The 19,820-nt window shown below is 52.2% G+C and overlaps 2 protein-coding genes across 6 annotated transcripts; both read right to left on the minus strand.

Moving 5' to 3' along the window:
* Positions 1-307: 307 nt before the first annotated feature.
* On the minus strand, positions 308-10,066 carry COASY (Coenzyme A synthase). 5 transcript variants are annotated; one of them, XM_044000677.1, is made up of 13 exons: positions 9,654-10,066; positions 9,103-9,282; positions 8,885-8,978; positions 8,183-8,404; positions 3,514-4,268; positions 2,859-3,073; positions 2,430-2,561; positions 2,031-2,220; positions 1,868-1,932; positions 1,363-1,447; positions 1,072-1,169; positions 798-944; positions 308-700 (listed from the first exon to the last, which is right to left on the minus strand). In XM_044000677.1, the coding sequence occupies exons 1-13, from the start codon at positions 10,033-10,035 to the stop codon at positions 653-655; spliced, it is 2,613 nt and encodes an 870-aa protein (XP_043856612.1). In that variant the 5' UTR covers positions 10,036-10,066; the 3' UTR covers positions 308-652. The 5 variants fall into 5 exon arrangements, with proteins under 5 accessions (XP_043856612.1, XP_043856614.1, XP_043856615.1 ...); XM_044000679.1 differs by lacking the exons at positions 8,183-8,404; positions 8,885-8,978; positions 9,103-9,282; positions 9,654-10,066 and adding an exon at positions 4,465-4,916; XM_044000680.1 differs by lacking the exons at positions 8,183-8,404; positions 8,885-8,978; positions 9,103-9,282; positions 9,654-10,066 and adding an exon at positions 4,764-4,909.
* Positions 10,067-10,331: 265 nt separating this feature from the next.
* Positions 10,332-19,519, minus strand: NAGLU (N-acetyl-alpha-glucosaminidase). The gene is made up of 6 exons (XM_044000683.1): positions 19,076-19,519; positions 18,865-19,012; positions 17,111-17,257; positions 16,943-17,028; positions 14,828-15,084; positions 10,332-12,170 (listed from the first exon to the last, which is right to left on the minus strand). The coding sequence occupies exons 1-6, from the start codon at positions 19,474-19,476 to the stop codon at positions 10,960-10,962; spliced, it is 2,250 nt and encodes a 749-aa protein (XP_043856618.1). The 5' UTR covers positions 19,477-19,519; the 3' UTR covers positions 10,332-10,959.
* Positions 19,520-19,820: the final 301 nt, after the last annotated feature.

The raw sequence follows: 19,820 nt of genomic DNA on the forward strand, positions 1-19,820 counted from the left end.
AAGGGGGGGAAAGGGGGAGGGGGTTTCCTACCGTGGTCATCTGCTCATGCGCTTGCCTTACGTAACGATAATGAGGAAACGGTCCTTCCTGGCCGTTCAGTAACTACAATTCCCACAATGCCCCGCGGGTTTACTCGCCCCGGTTCCAGTGGCCGGGATGCAGGCCCGTTTATGGCCGTAGGGTGGCAGCAGCGGGGCTTCGCAGCCTCCTAGCCCCTTCACCCTAGCCACAACCTGGGCTGGAACTTCTAAGTGTGGCTCACCCAGCCACCTTCCCAGGAAGCAAGGAGCACAGGAAGCCAGCGCCTTACAGGAAAATTCGGCTTTAATTAGTTGAGTACTTTCACCCCTGGTCCCAGCCAGCCGTGGGGCCCCAGACACACCAAGCAGAGAAGGCAGGGGTCCCCTGTGCCCTTCCTCCAGCCCAGCGGTGGCTGCTGGGGTTTTGCGGGTGGCCCGTGCCTCCAACCCGGCTGCCCCACCACACCGCAGCCTGAGCAGCTCAGCACTGCCTCTGTCTGGGCCTAGCCCTTGGGAAAACCCCAGGAGCCCTCCCCATGGGCGGCGGGACCTGCCCTCTGCGGATTCTCCCACACCACATCCATCAATCATCAGCAATCAAGGATCAAACTGAGAAGCTTCCACGAGTGAATTACTGTCTCTTGATTCGCTCCTGCAGGAGAGTCCACGCTTTTTCCACCTTCAGAGGACAATTGTGGGAAGGAAGAGGTATTAGTCAAAGGGGGCTCACTAGGACCTCTCATTCCACCCCTCAGATTCCTATTCAACCCCCTTACCTGTGTTTGGGTGATATGTGGCTCCCAGATTGTACTCAACACCACATTACTCTGATCCACACGATGCTGATTATTCATTTGGTTCTGCAGGCGGCCCTGGGCATCAGCTTTACTCAGACCATCACGCTCCATGATGCGCCTTATTGCCTGAAAGACAAAAACCATCATTCAGGATACTGCTGAGGTGTCCTAGTAACATGATCCAGGAACCATTCGGGAGCTCAGAGAGGGGAGCTGAAGCAGGGGAATGGGGAGATAGGAGGAGTCCAATTACCTCTGTCTCTGGGACAATGACTGTCCACACCTCATGGACCATGTTGTTCCAGCCGGCTTCCAGCAGCAAGGCCGCATCAATCACGCATATAGTCTTCCCTGCAGGTGGACCCCAGTCATTCTACTGATCTCTCATCCCAGCCTCTTGCCCTGGATCAGAGATTCCCTGGGATATGCTTGCCTGGCAGTTGGGCAGGATGCCCTGACCCTGGAATGGAGGTGCAGGTAGGGGAAGGGGACGAGGGAAGAACTTTCCTACCAGTCCTTTGAAGCTCTTGTCCTTCCCACTCACCCTCAGTTGCAGCTTTGTTAATCTCCTCTTGGCATATCTTGGCAATGACTGGCCATATAATGTCTGTGAGCTTCTTCAGCTGTTTCTAGTGGCAGAGAGAGGACAAGGGAAGATGTTATTCATTAAGCCTACCTTGTGACAGAACAAACCAGCTGCTGTTAAGTTTGAAGCAACAAATGGGGGGAGGGGTAAAAGAAGATGACTAAAAGACTTCCTTTACTGATAAAAGACAGAAAACTTCAGGGGTAAGGGAAAAAGGGGCTTTGAGCCAAGGATGCATGGTCCATGGGAAACGGGATTGCATGTAAGCCACAGATCTCTTTACAGATTAGTGTGCTCGGGGCAGCTAGGTGGTGCAGTGGATAAAGCACTGGCCTTGGATTCAGGAGGACCTGGGTTCAAATCTGGCCTCAGATACTTGACACTAGCTGTGTGACCCTGGGTAAGTCACTTAACCCTCAATGCCCCAACACCCCCCCCAAAAAAAATCGATTAGTGTGTTCACCTTGTTTCCAAACACTCGACTGCTTAGAATCTTTCTGTTGATGGTGCCATCCTCATGAAGAATATCTAGTATGCCAGAAATAAGAACTTCATCATCGAGAGAAGTGTGATGTTTCTGTTCCCTCAGTCCCCCCAACCACCTCATCTTCCCCTACAGGACATACCAGTTCCAAAGGCCTCTATCACAGTTTGGTAGGCAGGGCCATCAGGTGCATAGGCCAGATGTCCCAGCTGGTCACTATCAATGACCTTTGCCCCCAGAGCTTTCAGTAACAGGGCCACTGAACTTTTGCCTGAGCCACTCACTCCTGTTAGCCCCACTACATAGACATTGGAGGGAAGGTCTGGTCTCTTCTGCCAAAAGGAGAAAAAGTTGAAAAAGCCGAGGGAAGGGCCTTCCTTGAGGGGAGATTATAAAACTAAGATCAAGACACTTGGGCCCGTGTGTGTGCATGTAGGCTCCCCCATCAGAGAAATGAAAGGGTATTTTCCCACTAAGGGCCAGTACTCCCCATTTCAGGGACCATCAGCACTTTGAACCCCTGGAGGTGGAAGGTATTTACATTTGGAGGTTGAAGGAGGGTTCCCAGCAATCGCTGACGGAAACTGGAGGAGCTAACTTTGTCTTCCTCATTCTCTCTGTGGTCTGGGTTCTTCAGCAACAAAATCTGATGCAAAGCCAGCTCTTTCAGGCCCTGTGGCAAGAGGTAAGGGCAATAAGGGGTGATATTTTAAGGAGACAAGAAGGCTCTGCCCTGAACCCTCAGGGCTCATTTTTAAGCCATGCAAACAACTCAGAGGGTGAAATTAAGGACCCAACTATAGCCAACCCAGGAACTGGCATATAAACTATAAGCTCTTCTGTTTCACTCCCAGTATCTCTCTAAAGTATCACTCCTTCCCTAAGTCTTTGGAGATCCCACTCCAACACACATGCCCCCCCCCTTCCTGTCCCCAACCACTCCCTCTGCCCATTTCCCCAAAGGAGTTACATTCTCAAGGCGTCGGCAGTTGACAGCCAAACCCCCACGATAAGTCTCCTCGCTAACCACCAAGCACTCCAAGGACGGGTCAGTGCCAGCTGGACCATAGGAATCTAGGAGGGGGACTATGTCAAAGACCAAGGATGGCTTCATGTCCACCAGGAACTCACTCAGATGTTTCACCCTATCTGTATATGGTTGGAGTAACTCCCGGAGCACTTTATCTAAGGGAAGAAGTGAAAGAAAATGGAGCAAGAAAGGAGGCAAAAACAGGTACATTGATAGGGAGAAGGTGGCTATGACTGTGGGAGAGGGAGAGAGGGTACCTAGATGTCTGTTTTTGTTGGGGCTGATTGAAAAAAGGAGCATTAAAGCAGGCTGTGGAGGAAGAAACAATGATTACTAATGAAGGGGGCTACACTGATCAGGGTACCTGACAACTGGGATGGGGGAGATCATAATAGAGAAGACCTGGAAGAGTTTGAAAGTCAGCCTTTGAAACTTAACTTAACATGGCCTTGGACCCACATTTCAATTCCAAGGGGGGGCAAGAGAATAAAGTGCACATATCCAAAAGTTACTCCCATGACTTGAATGTTAGTCTATCTTCCCCTGCTCTGCCAACCTCCCCACCCCAAGTCACCCCCCAGACTTATCTACTCACTTTCCAACAAATCTTTGTCTGCTACTCCAACCATGAGCCTCTTTTGGGCTAGGAGGCAGGCAACTGTAAGCAGCAACTTGTGGGCATTGTGCAGGTGATCAAATGTTCCCCCAACTGCCACATGATTGTAGCCCTGTAGGGAGTGTTTGGGAGATCTAGGCATAGGGGAGGTTGAGCAAGGAACAGCGGAATAGGGTGCCACTGATGGATCCGTGGAAGCATCTCCTGGATCATACTCTGGGTAGAGCAACACAGAGACCAGCTGAGGGCAGCAGCTGTAACAGCTGGTGGCATATCGCTCTAGCTGTTGCTTGACTGGGTTGTACTGGCCCCCATCAAGGGTCTGGAAGTCTGTCAACACCACTTCAGGAGGGTGGGCCAGGTTCTGCACAGAGCCAAGTGAAGGTGGTGGGGTTGGGTTCTTGGTACGGATGTTCGTCAGCAGGATGCGGATGTCCAGGTGTCTGTAGGCATCAGCCCCAGCATATAGGCCAGTAATGAGGTTGATGACTTCCACAGTGGCCTGCACGTGGCTGGAGTGAGGCTGGGCCGGCCCACCCAGGCTGAGGCCAGGCTGCAGATGGACGTAGAGGGTCTGCTCCACCAGTCGAGCTGCGGAGGTCAGAATGGGTGCCAGGCGTGGGGTCAGGGCTGCCAACGGGGATGTCAGCACCAAAAGGCCGGATCGGAAGGCAGACATGCTGACCAAAGCCACCACCACTGCCCAAGTCACTGACGGTTCCCCTCGATGGCACCTGTAGGAAGACACACGTGAGAGGCTCGGGGACGGAGATGGGGTCCACACAACACGGGTGGTTAGTGAATTACCCCTAGGCGGTATTGCCGCACATGCGCAGGGCTCTCCGACGGAACCCGCTAGATTTTCCTCAACCTCATTAGGATTGCCTGCGCATGCGTAGGTTTCTGCGCCGAGCGACCTAGAATACTGACCCCCGTGGGTCACTGGCGCATGCGCGATCAGATTTGTAACTCGGAATAGGGAGGTCTTGGAGAAATAAAGTCACAGGAAGGCACTAGAAGAAGAGGTTAGCTCTAGAGCCGGACCACAGCGCAGGAAACTCGGGAGTCGGGACCCTCGTCTTCCCCTGTTTCCAAGGAGGAGAGAGAAACGTGGGGAAGTTGAGCTGTCTCCAAGGGGCGGGGCTTGTCTCCAGGGGGCGGAGCCGCCCGTGGCAGCGACAGGTCGGGTTTGTCAGTGGCTCCGGACCCGGGTTTAAACCGGTACTCACGGAGCCCCCAGACTCGGGCCGCTCCCTCTCCCAACGCCGCTGCAGCTATCGCCTCTCCCTGGGGCCCGCCCGGAAACGCTCCCGTCTCGGACCAGGCAGCTCGCGATTCTGGGCTCGGAGAAATCCTGGATATCTAGGGCCTTAAGAGTGAGAATCTCGCGAGAAGTGGGAGAGGGCGGGACGATCACGTGAGAAACAGAGGCGCCCAGAGGGCGGGGGCGGGTGAAGTCCGGTGTTTTGTCTGGGCTGCAGGGTATCTTGGCCACTAATAAGACCCACTCATTTTATAGCCAACGCAAAAGAACCTCTGTGAAAAGTGAGTCACAGAATCACAGGTCTAGAACTGGAAGGGATCTCTAAGGCCGTGTTGTCCAATTTGACATTTTGCACCTGAGGAAACTGAGGCCCAAGTGGTCAAGGGGCTTGCCCGTTGTCACACGCCACCCCACCCCACCCGCCCACATAAAGGAGGGAATATTTTATCGTCCCCTAGCTGACAGAGACAAACGTGAAGTGTTTATAAGATGTTTCTGCCCTGTTCATCCCTTTCGGAAAACCTTTCTCTTTTTGAAACCAAAGATTGACCTTTGGTTGAGCTGGAAATTAACCAAACACGCTTTATAAATAAAGCCATGGAGTCTTTAAATAAGCTTCGCCCTGAAAGTTATGCAATTCGAGTGAATACGACTCAGAGAAGGTGTATCGATCACTCATCCAGGAGACAGACAACCCAGTCACTTTGAAGGAATTCACGACACCCTTGGGAACAGAGACCTCTTCAGAGAGATCTCAGTGAAGCAGTCACTCGAGGGTGGAAGTACCTTCAAGGGGTGAGACTTCTTGCAGCAAAGAGCTATGGACTCAGAAGTCCCCCTGCAGAGAGGAGCAGACCCATAAGCCCATTTAACCCACAGATACTGCTATGTTCTGGGGTAAAGTTCCTGAGTTCTCCATAATAGATACTGAAGCCCTTCGTTCTGTTTCAGAGTCGGGAGCCTCATGTGTGTGCCCTGCTACCATCATACTCTTCAGTTTAAGCCCATTCTTCTCACAGCTGACATGGGTGTTTGTAAGAGACTGTGTCTCAGGATCTATGGGACTTGTTTTGTAGCTTCTGTTCTTACCATGCCACCTTAGTGAATGTTTTTGTTTTGAGCTAATTGGGTCTACTGGTTTTCTGTCAAAGGGAGAAAAATAAGTGGAGGCTTGGGGACTATAGGGTTAAAATCCTGCCGCCCTTCCCACCAAACCCCACTCCCCAGTCAGGTACACTATAACCCTGTAGGTAGTGGCTGCCTTCTGGAGAAGTGCCCAAAAGAGGATACATTGGAGGGGGGTGTATGCACACGAGCACACACACACACACACACACACACACACAACATAGTACATGTGTACATAGCTCCCCCACAAAATGTAAGCTCTTTGAGGTCAGGGACCATTTTATCTTTCTGTTCTCAGTGCCTGCCTGGTGCCGAATAGATGCTTATTGAGTGATTCCTTACTGGGACACAAACCAAGTCAATGGCCTCCTCTCCAAGGGTCTGAAAATCCTTTGTCTCCAAGCCCCAGCTTTCCCTAGGATCCTATCTTTTCTCTTTTGTCCCTTATGTGGCAGTGTACATTTACCCTTCCCTCAGAGGAGGGCTCTGGTTCAGGGGTTAAAGTCCTTTTCCATTTATCAATAGTTCTCCCCTATTCAGCCATCTACCTTGAATGGAAGAGCATGTGTTGAGGGAAAGCCCTAACCTTCTCCCAACTGCCATTGGACTAGATGTCTTTTGGGGATTACATATAGCTCCCCTTCCTAGCTTTCCCCAACAGCTTTTCTGGGAAGAAAGCTGTGATAGGGGAGTAGAAGGGCCCTCCTCCAGCAGCTGGGCAGGGAGTGGTGGGGAGGGTAGAGAATGAGAACAGGATGGATTGGTTCTAGTCACTGCTTGTCCCCACTTATTTCCTGGTAATGACTACTCACATTTTCAGGGGCTCTGCCTTTTTAAAATCTCATTTACATCTATTATTTCAATTTTCCACAGCAGCCAGTGAGATAAGCAGGGCTGGTTTCTCTGCTTTTCAGATGACAAAAATGGGGTTCAAAGAAGTACAATAATGACAGCTGAAGTTCTTAAGTAACAAAACCAAGTACTGTTAGTTTTGGAAGGAATCAATCTATACCAGTGGTGTCAGACTCAAGAAGAAATGGAGCCATTAAACTGCACATAAGGATCCCTTTGGCTGCATATTGACTTAGAAAACCACATGTTGTGTTGTGTGCAGACATCAAGATGGAGAATGGCAAATCCTAGGGTTGTGGCATGGTTAAGTTTGAATCTCCAGAGGTGGCAGAAAGAGCCTGCCGGATGATGAATGGGATAAAACTCAGTGGCAGATTGATGTGCGAATTGATAGAAATGCTTAAGCAGTTGCCTTTTTTAAACATCAATACCAGACTTCCAAATTTGTATTTTGTTTTCCTTGTTAACCATTTTAATTTGTTGGCTGGATGTATAAAGATGTTAAAATTCAGTTGCTTTCTGGGATGATTTTAATTACTTTTTGAATGACTGGGATTCCACTGTTTGCATTGAGATTGCAATGTACGAAATTTTTTTTGTAGTTGTGGCATCTTGTTGACATTACGACTTTGATAATAAATACCAGTCACTGAAAGCCTCTTAAAAAAAAAGAAAAGAAAACCACATGTTAACATTACCTATGTTCCATTGTGTTATTATTTATTAAATATTTCCAAATTACATTTTAATCTGGTTCAGTGAAGCTAAAGTGTTTGACACTGCTGATCTATATACCACCTAGTCCAATTTCCTAATTTTCGCACAGGGACTTTGATGCTTGAAAAATGCTTGTTTGATGAATGAACTAATTTTACACAGGAAAAACTGAGAAGTAACTTGCCTTAAGTCACATACCGACAAAGTAAGTGGTCGGACCTGATCTATCCTGTTACCGAACCAAAAGTTTTTGTTTTGTTTTCCCAATACACCAGGTCCCTGAAAAGGTCAAACAGTCCCCTCCTACGAGCCACCACCTCTGCTTCCCTTTGGAAAATTTGTTTCTGCCAAAAATGTGTTTCTGGTTAGGCAATATGGGGAGGGTACTTTGAGAGGATGTGTAGGGGTGTAAAGAAGGGCGGCTAACTCAGGGGCCCTCGAGGCCTCCGGCCTCACTGCCGACCTCCCCTTCCTCGGGCTCCGAGAAGACAGCGCGGTGCATGGCATCTACATACTGAGAACCGCCAGGATCGGAGAGTCGGAGCCCGGCCAGCGGCAGGAAGCGCTCAGTGCTGAAATAGCGCAGGGCCGGGCGAGGGGCACGGAGCGCACGGACGAACACCTGTTGTGGGAGGGGGAAAGACGAGCATGGGCCGAAGAGCAGACAGGCCCCCAGACCCTGCCTACTTCGCGTCTGCTTCCAGGCTTCTCCGGACCCCGCTACCTCCCACCTCCACCACGTCTTCTGGGTCCTGTGCCGCTTCCCGGAAGAGCCGCTCACAGTGGCGTTGGTAGCGGGAGAAGAGAGCCCGCGTCTCCAGGTCGGCGCTTCCCAGTATTCCGCCAGGACCCCCCTCCAGCTTCTCCTGGAAAGCCGTGCGTACAGGGCCACACTCTATAAGGCTGATGCTGGGAGCACAGAAACAGTGACTGGGGATGGGAGGCGTCATCCTTGTCCCACCGTCTGGCCTCCCAAGTCTCAGCCCCCTCCACCCTCCCTTCCCTCCCCTCCAGAACTAGGCGATGCCAAGGCTCCTAAGTGACGTGCGTCCACGAACGTTTGTGCTGGAAGGGCCCTTAGCTATCCAACGTTTTTGTTTTGCATTTGAGGACACTGTGCCCCGAGAAACTATTACAAAGTTAACAAGTGGCAGAGTCCAGAGTTTCTGATACTGGATCCGGAGTTGCTACACTTGGAGAAAGCGGAAGTGGGAGAAGGGGCGCAGTCTTTAAAAAAAGTATTTTATTATTTTCCAGTTACATGTAGAAATAGTTTTCAACAAGGGGCGCAGTCTTAAGCGGAGCTTCTTGCGGGACGAGACTTCTGGGGCTTCCCCGGGGGGGAGGGAGGAAGGAATTGGGGTGCCTAGGGGTATCCTGGTTACTTACTGAACACCGAAGGGCGGCAGCAGCACAGCCAGACTCTCACATAGACCCTCCAGCGCAAACTTGCTTGCGCAGTAAACTGCGTTAAAGGGCAAGCCTTTGGGGACCAGAAGAGAACAAGAGGGGATGGGACTGAGCTAAAACCTGGATGCCCCAAATCCCCCACCCGATCGGTGCCCCCATAACCATCAACACCTGGTCTCCCCCTCTCCCCAACTCACCCATCAAGCCGCCAACGCTCCCAGTGACAAGCACCCGGCCAGAGCGGCGTCGCTTCATATCGGGAAGGAAAGCCTGGAGCGTACGGACTGTCCCCGCCACATTGACGTCCAGCACGGAGCCCACAGTGTCTACCTCGTGGGCCTCCAGTGGCCCGAGCAGGCCACGGCCGGCATTACATACTGAAGAGAAGAGCCCATGCCTCGTCCCCACCCTACTGCCTCCCCTCCACCCCCAGCAAACTGATGCTGGACCAAGAACATCCCAGATCAAACCTTCACCATCCTCAGATTTCCAAGCCCTCCAGCTTACTTTCATTCATGCAGAGAGACACTATTCAACAATAGTGTTCAGAACACTTTTTAAAGTGTCATGGGGTGGACCAGGTCAAAGTTGCGAGAAGACATACTGGAAACTCCAAAGCTTCCTCAGATCCCCAAGCACCCTCAAACCTCTCACTGTCTGGGAAAGAAAAGCATGGTCCTGGGAAGGGGGACTGTACTGTCCTCTGCCTAAGTACATAAGAGGAGCCGAAGGGTCCCTGTAATCTCACCCAGAATGTCCACTCGGCCCTCAGTCACGTGGTCTCGGGCAGCTGCCACCGAGTGGGAGTCGGTCACATCGAGCTGTAGCGTCTTCAAGGAGCCTGGAGGGCAGCCTCGAGCCCGTGCCCCCTCCCACAGAGGGCCTTGAGACTCGAGGTCCCTTAAAGTGGCATATACTGAGGGGGAGGATGGATTCCCTGGAATTAGGGCTTCCCTGCAGGAGACAAAACTTCCCTTCCCTCCTTCCGTGAAACCAGAGGCCCCCACCCCCACCTCCACACTGGTCTTCCCACCTTTGAAGCTGCCTGAAGGATCAGCAGCCAGGCGAAGTGCCAGATGCAGACCGATTCCAGAGGAACAGCCTGTGATGAGAACTACCTTCGGCTCCATAGAAAGACAGGACGGAGGGACCAGGAAGAGACAGATTTGGGAGACAGGCAGAGAGTGGATGGAAGGAATCAGAGGCAAAAGGGCGAAGATACAGAGGCTGGTACGGCCCTTGAGCCCCAAGGGCACCTCCTTTTTCTCGAGCCCCCAGCTTCCTTTGTTGTGTCTACTTTATTATCTCAAGGCCAGCGAGCCTTCACTACCCCTTTCTTCACACTTCCCCCCCCTCTGCCCAAGCCTAATCTGCTGGCAGGCATCAAAGGAAAAAGTCTCACCCTCTCTGAAAACTGGGTGGGGGAAACTGAGGCAAGAGGCAGATGCTTGGAGCCAAAAGTAGCTGCTTTCACAGTTTCAGGGGAGGGGAAACACGTCTACTTAATCAATACACATTTCTGCTTGGCTCCTCTGAGGACAGATCTAAACAGACATGCTGAAATACTGATTTATTGATTGAATGAGATAGAAAATAGTGATTTGATTTCCAGTTCTTCAGAGTTCTCCTCTAGAGAGAACAGCATGGATATCTCCTGCCTCAATTACTCTCAATTCACAGGGCCCACTTCCGTTTGTTTTTTTTGGTGTGAAGCAATTGGGGTTAAGTGACTTGCCCAGGGTCACAGCTAGTAAGTGTTAAGTGTCTGAGGCTGAATTTGAACTCAGGTCCACCTGAATCCAGGGCCAGTGCTCTATCCACTGTGCCACCTAGCTGCCCCAGCTTTCAATCCCAGACCGTCATGACTCTTCTCTCATCCTAGCTAAAAAAGGTCTCTTTAGTGAGCCCACTCTAGTTCCTGTCTCTAGGAACCAGACACAGCCTAGTTGTGAACAAAGGACAGACTATCCACTCCCAGAGGTCCCAAGTTAGGCCACTGATAGGATTTAGGATCCCACAAACTACTGAATATCCCAGATGTGGTAGGGTGGGGGTCACACGGCTCCTGCTTGACACCTTGGGTAATACTTGAGGAAAAATTTCTTGGCTAAGTCCACAGTGTCTCCCTGAGGCTGGGTGGGGAACTTCTCCCTCCCCAGTACAAAGTCCTGCCCCAACAGCAAGGCTTCATTCTCAAACTGGCTCTGGTGGAAGGGGGTGCCCTCAGCCAGGCTCTTCTCCAGCATCTCCACAAAGAGCTTCCATCGGGGGGCATAGTAGCCGGCCACCAAGCCGGCCAGTTGCTTGTTGGCATAGTCTAGGATGCTCCCCGTGGGTCCCCAGAGGGTCAGTTGGTAGCGGGCATTCTGCTCATAATGCCAGGCCTCAGCCTCACTGACAGCCATCTCTTGGGCCTGCTGCAGCCAGCTGCCCAGGAGGAAGCGCTCATCACTGGCCAGCAGCTCATCCAGGGAGGGCAGTAGGTCAAAGACCAGCAGACCACCAGCAGTGAGCAAGGCCGGCATTGCCCCCGCCTCAAAGGCTGTCCTGAGCTCCCCATAGTACAGGCTCACCAACTCCTGGGCCACCTGCCTTGTGACGTCCAGCAGGTCATAGCAGAAGGCAGGGCTGGAGGCCAGCTCTGGGGCTGCTTCCAGCAGCAGCCTCCAGGCCTCAAACAGGTCACTGCGGTTATACCAGACAGAAAAGTCCAGGTGAAGGGATGGTCGCTTCACCAGGGGGCTGTGGTTGTGGCCAGTGCACAACGCACCAGAACAGTTGTAGACACTTTGTAGCAGCAGCCTCCAGGCAGCTTCTGCACAGGAGTGGGCAGTCCCGTACCTCTGGGCTGCAAAGCCTGCTACCCAAGCCCCTAGGTCAGCCAAGGGATCCTTCCTCCAGCCCAGCTCAGCCATCAAGGCATAAACGACTTCATTCTGGTTGATGCCTTCTGGGACCATGCCCGTACCCACAAAGGTGGAGTTGGGAAACAGACGGGCAGTGGAGGGGCCCCTGTTCACGGCGTCCAAGGCTCCAAAAAGCCCATGGTTCCCCCCAAAATTGTGCAGCATGCACCAAATAAAAGGCTGCCCATAGAAGGAGTCAGTGTGGGAGTAGACAGGATGGGATTCAGCATAAAGGTCCAGGATGAGAAGGCGGCCAAGGGGCACAGCCTGCAGCACAGCCTTCACCTGGGGGGGTTTCCAGAAGTTTGGCTGATTCTGAAAAAGCCAGCCCTGTAGCAGCCACACAGCATCAGTGTCCACTGTAGGAAAAGGGGTGGAAGAAGAAGGGATTGCTAATGAGAGGAGGAAAACACCTGGGTCTCTCCCAAAGGGGACCCCAAACCCAGAAAGGAAGTTACAACATCACGACCCTTGACCACACACCCTATGGAACCCTCCGAAATTGGACCAACACACACCCAGCCCCACTTCTGTCTCATCACCTCTACCTCTAGGGAACCTCAGGATCCCTGGTCCTAGTAAGTCACTTAGCAAGCCTTTAGGAAGAGCCTACTATGTGCAAGGGTCTGTGCTAAGTTTGTTTTTTTAGTTTTTTTTTTCAGTGAGGCAATTGGGGTTAAGTGACATGCCCAGGGTCACACAGCTAGTAAGTGTTAAGTGTCTGAGGCCAGATTTGAACTCAGGTACTCCTGACTCCAGGGCTGGTGCTCTATCCACTGTGCTACCTAGCTGCCCCAGGGTCTGTGCTAAGTGCTGGACATAAAAATAAAGGGGAAAAACTGGCCTTGTTCTCAAGGAGCTCACAGTCTGATAAGGGAGACAAGATAGAAATAACTATGTACAAACAAGATACAGACAGGATGAACTGGAGCTAATCAGCAGAGGGGAGACACCAGTATGAAGGGAATTTTGGAAAGCTTCCTGTAGAAGGTAAGATGTCAGCTGGGAGCCAGGGAGGGGCACAGGAAGAGAACTGTAGGCATGAGGGACAGCACAGGGTCTTGCTCAAGAAATAGCAAGAAGGGGGGCAGCTAGGTGACAAAGTGGATAAAGCACTGGCCCTGGATTCAGGAGGTCCTGAGTTCAAATCTGGCCTCAGATACTTGACACTAGCTGTGTGACCTTAGGCAAGTCACTTAACCCTCATTGTCCCACCAAAAAAAAAAAGAAAGCAAGAAGGTTGGTGGCAGTGAATCACAGAGTAAATGTGATGGAGGGAGGTATAATTTGGCCTGAAAGGGGCCTGGGGTGGGGGTGGGAGGAGGTGTATAAGTCAAAGAATGTTTAGAGCAGAACCAAATCTATTCGATTCTGGAGGTGATGAGTACCACAGGAGCAGACTGAACAAGAGGTTAACATGGTCAGACTTGGACACCAGCTGAATGCCAGCAGACTACTGAGATAGTCCAAGTGTGAAGTGAAGAGGGCCTGGATCAGGGTGGTGGTAGAGGAGAGAGGGATGGGACAAAGTGACAGGATTTTGGCATTTCAGAGTGAGGAGTTGAGGATTATACTGAAATCCTAAACCCAGGATGGGAAGAGCCTTGAAAGAAACAGGAAGTTAGGAAGGTGTGTGTGTGGGGAGGGGGGATTGGGGAATGAAAGACAACAATGTGTTGTAAATATGTTTCCTAGTTCTCATATCTATCTATCTATCTAGATCTATATCTATGTCAATATCTGTATCTATAGCTTCCTTGGACGGGTTGTGCGTAAGACGTTTACGGGCTGTCCAGCTGCTGACGTCCAATAGGTATTTGGACATGAGAGACTGGAAGTCAGCAGGGAACTTGGGGCAGGACACATGGATCTGAGAATGATCAATAGGGAGACAGATGGTAGGTGAATCCACAGGGGCTGACAAGATCACCAAGTGAAACTGGCACAGAGAGAGAAGAGAAGGCAGCCCGTGGGACAGCCAGGGTTAGGAGGTGCGACCTGGACAAAGCTCCAGTAAAGGAATTTTACTGGAGGGATCTGACAAGTAAGAGGAGAAGCAGAGAAGAGCTGTGTCGCACAAGCCCAGAGAGAGGGACTGTCTGGAGAGGAGCAGGGGCCAAAGTGGGAGAGGCTGAGCATGGAGAAGAGACTAGCAGCTCTGGCCATTGAGGGGCCACCGGTGACACTGGGAGCAGTGTCAGCTGAAGGCCAAGGTTAGAAGCCAGACCGCAGAGGGCAGGGCAGGAGAGCAGAGACACTAACTGCAGGCAGCACCTCAAGGGGAGAGGGAGACGGGGAGGAGAGTTATCAGTCACTGAGGATCAAGTGAGGGCTTCTGAGGATAGTTTGGAGGCAGAAGGGAAGCAGCCATTAGCCTGAGAAGCTGAGGAGTGAAGAGGAAGATGCAGGGTGGAGAGAACAGGACCAGGCCCCTTTTCTCTGGGAGGGAACAAAGGTTCCAGATGACAGTGAGCAGAGGGAGTCAGGAGGCCCCAGCTCCGGCCTGAGCCTCATCACTCCGTAGCTGTGGGACCTCAGAAGTTACCTCCCCATGTACAAAATGGAAGGGTGGGACCCTTAGTGGTCACACAGTCAGTCAGTGCTGGAGCCAGACTGCATCAAGTGCATTCTGATTCTGACATTTTGCAATCAATCTGATCTCTGGGCCAGGGTTTGAGAGGGGGACGCTTGTAGAGGGCTGTAAGCTCTGCAAAGCACTTGACATACATGATCTCACTGGGGCCTCTCAATGACCCCCGGCAGTAGGGCTATTGTTATCCCCATTTGACAGATGAAGAAATGAGGCTCTGAGAGATTTAAGTGGTTTGCCCAGGGTCACTCAGCTGGTAAGGATCTGAGGTGAGAATGGTTCACAGTCACAAACAGCAGGCCTCCCCCTGCACCCCACACATGCCCCCAAACTAACTCTCATTTCCTTGGCTGACATCCCCCATCTCCCTTCTTTGTCTGATCCCTCCCAGGATGTCCACCTCCCTCAGCACCTTGCCCTACTCACCTGCAACCATGGCCTCATAGACGGCAGCTGTGGCAGCAGCCAGGTAGGCTGGCTCAGAGGAAGGCGGCTCCATTTCATTGAAGGTGTCAGCACTGTAGATGTGGTCAGTGCCAAAGTCCTGGGTCAGCTCCCTCAGGAAGAGGCTGCCCACAACTGGGAACAAGGGGTCTTCTGGGGCCAGGAGGTAGGAGCAGGAGTAAGTGCAGTTGAAGTGGCCCCACATGCCCAGATGTGTGACATTGGCCTGAGGGAACACCCTTCCAGGGAAGGAAGAGATGATGGTGGGGGGAGGATGATGGAGGAGGGGTGAATGGCAGAGCCCAGAGAGGCAGGATCCTATTGATGAAGGGGAGAAACTTGGGCCAGGGAACCTCCCATCCCTACACAGAGAGCCTGTGAAGGGGACCCCAGAGGTCAGTGACCTTCCCAGGAAAGAAGTGGGGCATGGGGGGAAGGGGTTGTTCCTCTTCACACCTTCACTACATCTCTACACACTGGCTGCTTCTTTGTGTCAGTGTCTCCTCCTTCAGGGATTAACCGTCAGAACACAGTAAGGGGTTGTAAGCTTTTGGTGACATGCACCTCCTCAGGCAGCCTGGTGTGGCCTCTAGAGGCATCCTCACAATAATATTGTCAAATGCATGACATAACATACATAAGGTTACAAAGGAAACAGACTCTATGAAAACACAATGATCAAAATGCTAAAACAAACAAAAACCAAACCAATTTCGAGGAGCCCAGGGCAAGAACCCCCAAGTAGGATGATCACCGTTTTTTGGAACAATGTTGTTGATAAAATAACTCTCTCTAATGTTGTCACGAATTTATAGCCAGAAACATATGATACTTCGTGGAGGCAGGAAGGCTGGGGAGAACCTCAAGGCAAGAGATCCCAGGAGTGTCCTCTGTAACAAGGGCTTCTTAAGAGTTCCTTAGGGGCTCATGGGTGTAAGGGAAAGATGGCTGGGCCTGGAGTCAGGGTTCAAATCCTACTGCAGACACTTATATCCCCAATCATCTTACAGAAGAGAGGAGGTGCATGATCTATATGCTGTTTGTCTTCTCCTCAGAACACAAGCTCATTTCCGGTAGGGATTGTTTCATTCTTTGCACTTGCATCCCCACCACCTAGTCCAGCACACAGTAGGTGCTGAACTGCCTAATCAAGAAATATCTGATAGATTGGCTGATTGAGTGAAGAAGCCCAAAGGAGGGAAGTGACTTTTTCCAATCCACACAGCAGACTTGAGACTGGGATCCAAGTCTTCTGACCCCCTAAAGTGGTTTTTAAAACAACGACCCTGTGGAGCAGTGGAATGAGAGCTGGGTTTGGAGCCAAAGGAATCGAATTCAAATCCCAGCTTGGCCACTTCCTCCTCTGTGACCACAGACAAGACACAACTTCTCAGGGCTTCCGTCTAATCAAGCAACAAACATTTCTTAAGCATCTACTCTGTGTTAGATGGTGGGATACAAAGACAAGTGAAACATGCCTGCCTCCAAGGGGCTTACAGGCTAATCCATTCAGGTCTAGACACACAAGGCAGAGACCAGGCCATCTTGGGGGGAAGACACTAGCATTTCCCTGGGGGCCAGGGAGAGAAGACCTTCAAAGCTCCCTCCACTTCCAAATCTATGCACACTGCTGGAAACAATACATGTCTTATTTTCTACCATTTTACAGATTGCAAAATGCATGCTCAGAGGGAGGGAGGGACTTGTGAGCTGCCCAGAGTGACTAACAAGTATCTGATCTGGGAACCAAACCTAGGTTTCCTCTTTTTTTCTATCATGTTACATTTTTTTTCCAGAGAAAGGCACTGGAATGCCTTGTCCTCCAAATGGGGTATTCTAAGGTAATGAATTGAGTCCTGGAAGGGACGAACAGTCCTTACAGGCTGTCTGGTCTACCCTCCTGAGAACACAGAAGGGAAAAGGAGGAGTGGAAAGATTAAGGGACTTGCCCAAGGTCACACAGATGATCAGGATTCAAACCCAGGTCCGCTGACACCACCTTTAGCATGCTCTTACTGCCTTTCCTAGACAGGACCTTTGAATCATGCAGAGACTTACCATCTGTGGTCTTGCCTTGCTCTCACTTGGTAAACTCACCTAGTAAATGCCTTGGGGACATGGCCTGCAAACGCAGGAAGCACTGGCTTCATCCCAAAAGATCTCATCCTCTCCAGAATCCGGTACTGGGGAGGCAAAGGGAGGGTCAGGATCATCAGGAACCCCTTCACTCAGCCCAGGGAGGCCTCCTCTCCACTGCCCCATTACCTGCAGGTAAGATTGCTTAAGGTGCCAGGAGGAGGTCAGGGGGCCACCCCAGGTGTGCAGGTTGCCCATGCGCCCCCATGCCAGGAAGGCTGGGCCAGTGAAGTACTCATCTATCTCTGTCTCATTCAGGCCTAAAGTCAAGTACACCTGGAGAAAAGGGAGATAACAGCATGAACAAGACCTGTGCAGGTTATGAAGTCACCTCAATGCATACTTCAGTTTATCCTCATCCCCCTTTGACTGAGAAGAAAACTGAGGCCTGGGTCTGGTGGGAATCTTCTGACTCCTAGTCGTTTACCTTTCCAAAGATCCCAGAATGTCCCTCACTTGGCCCCTCCCAACATATATTTGGATATCTAAGTGAGGCATCAACCAGACCAAGTTAGAATTAGACTCATGGGGGCAGCTGGGTGGCTCAGTGGATAAAGTACCAGCCCTGGATTCAGGAGGGCCTGAGTTCAAATCTGGCCTCAGGCACTTGACACTAGCTGTGTGACTCTGGGCAAGTCACTTGCCCTCGCTGCCCCACACTAAAAAAAAAATGTCATTAGAATTAGACTCATGGAATGACAGGGCTGGAAGGGACCAACTAGTCCAATTCTTCCTTTAACAGAGAAGGAAACTGAGGCCCGGGGATGGGAAATAATCTGTTTTCCTCAAAATAGAAAGGGGAGAAAGAAAAAGGGAGAAAGAGATGGGGATGGGCATGGGAGGGTGAGGGAGAGGAAAGAAGAGGAGGGAAAAAGGGAGGGGGAGAATACAGAAGGAAAAAGAAATAGAGTGAGAAGGGAAGAGGGAGAGAGAAAGAGAAAGAGAACAAAAGAGCAAGAGAGAGTGTGAGGAGAGGTGATGGGTGAGAGAGGGGAAGAGGAAGAGAATGGTAGAGCAGGAAGAAAGGTGACAGCAGGAGAGAGAGAGGGAGGGAGAAAGAAGGGAAGGAAGAAAAGAGGGAGATAGGAGGAGAGGAATTAAGAGAGGGAGAGAAAAGGAAAGACAGGTAGAGGATAGAGAAGGAAGAGAGAAGGAAGGAGATACAGGAAGAAAGTGAAGGCAAGAAAGAAGGCACAAGGGGAAATGGGGGAGGAAAGAGAGGAATTGAGAGAAAACAAAGGAGAGGAGAATAAGAGAAAGAGGGAGAGGAGAAGGGAAGGAAGGACGTGAGGTAGGGAGACGGAGAAGGGAGAGGAGAAAAGGGGGAAAGAAGAAGAGAGGAAAGATGGAAAAGAGGAAAAGGAGAAAAGATCAAGAGAGAGAGAGGAAGGAGAGAAGGAAAGAGGGGAAGAGGGAGAAAGGAAAGAGAAGGAAAAGAGGCCGGTAAAGAAGGGGAAGAGCAGAGAGGGAGGAGGGAGTGATGGAGAAAAGGAAGGAGGAGCATGGATAGAGGGATAGAGGAGGGATAGAAGAGGGGCTGGAGGGAGAAAGGGAGAGAAACGGGAAAAGCAGGGGAGGAGAAGAGAGAAAGAAGAAAGGGAGAGGGAGGGGAGGGAGGAGAGGAGTGAAGGGGGAAAGAGGGAAGAGAGGAGTGAGAGGAGGAGGGAGAAGGGAAGAGGAGGGGAAGGGTGGGAGAAAGGGGAAAGGGAGGGGGGAAAGGGGAAAGGAGGGGGGAAAGGGGAAAGGGAGGGGGGGAAAGGGGAAAGGAGGGGGGAAAGGGAGAGAGAGGAGGAGGGTGCGGAGGCGGAGGAGAGCCGGACGAAGCTCCCCGGGACCGTTGGCCCCAAGCCCTCTCCCCCCGGCCCGGTCCGGCCCGGACCCACCCTCCGCCAGACGGCCTCCTGCCCGACGGCGGCCAGCGCCAGGTTGATGCCGTTCAGGGCCATCCAGTCGATCTCTCGCTCCCAGCGCTCCCAGCCCCACCACACGAAGGAGTAGCTCTGCGTGCAGACGTTCTGGTAAAAGCGGTACCTGCACGGAGGGGGCGGGGATGAGCCTCGTTCCCCAATCGCCCCCGCCCCCTCCCCTCGTTACCTGTTGGGCGTGGTCTCGGTGAGCGGTTCGGGCACTTCGGGCAGCGGCTCGGGCAGGCGGAGCTGCGCGCCCGACCAGGCCACGTGGCAGCCGCAGAAGTCGCGCAGGTAGCGGTGCAGGCCGGCCGCGGCCGCCACGCCGCTGGAGCCGGCCACCCGCACGGGGCTGCCACCCCCGCCGCCACTCAGGCGGAACGTGTCGGCGCCCGGGGCCGGCGCCAGGGAGCGCTCCACCGATACCGAGAAGCCCGTGGCCGCCCGGGGCCCCAGCAGCCGCGACAGCAAGCTCCGCACGGCCGCTGCCTCGCGGGCCTCGTCCCCGGAAACGTCTGCCCCGGTCCCGCTCACTAGCAAACAGGCTAGAAGGGCCACTACCGCCGCCGCCGCCGCCGCCGCCGCCATAACTCTCAGCTCCCGCGCCCCGGAGCCCAACTTTTAATTTCCTCGACTAATCGCCTAATACTCTGGAGGGGGCGGTGCCCCTGCTGACCAATCAGCGGTCGCCATTTCGTGCACGTGCCCTCTAGGGTGTTAAATGATCCTCTGGTGAGGCACCTGCTCCTGGCTCTTAGGCTACTTAAACATCTCTGCGGGATTCTCTGAGAGCCACTTCTCCTTTGCATTTAGCAGGTTTTGCTTCGTCTTGTGTTCCTAGGAGGGAGCGCAGTGAGTTGATAGAACGGGGGATTTGGGGTCAAGAACACCTGAGTTCGAATCCTGCCTCAGACGCTGTACTAAGCTTTGCG

The sequence above is a fragment of the Dromiciops gliroides genome, chromosome 4 (assembly GCF_019393635.1).
Source record: "Dromiciops gliroides isolate mDroGli1 chromosome 4, mDroGli1.pri, whole genome shotgun sequence".
Classification (NCBI taxonomy): Eukaryota; Metazoa; Chordata; class Mammalia; order Microbiotheria; family Microbiotheriidae; genus Dromiciops; species Dromiciops gliroides.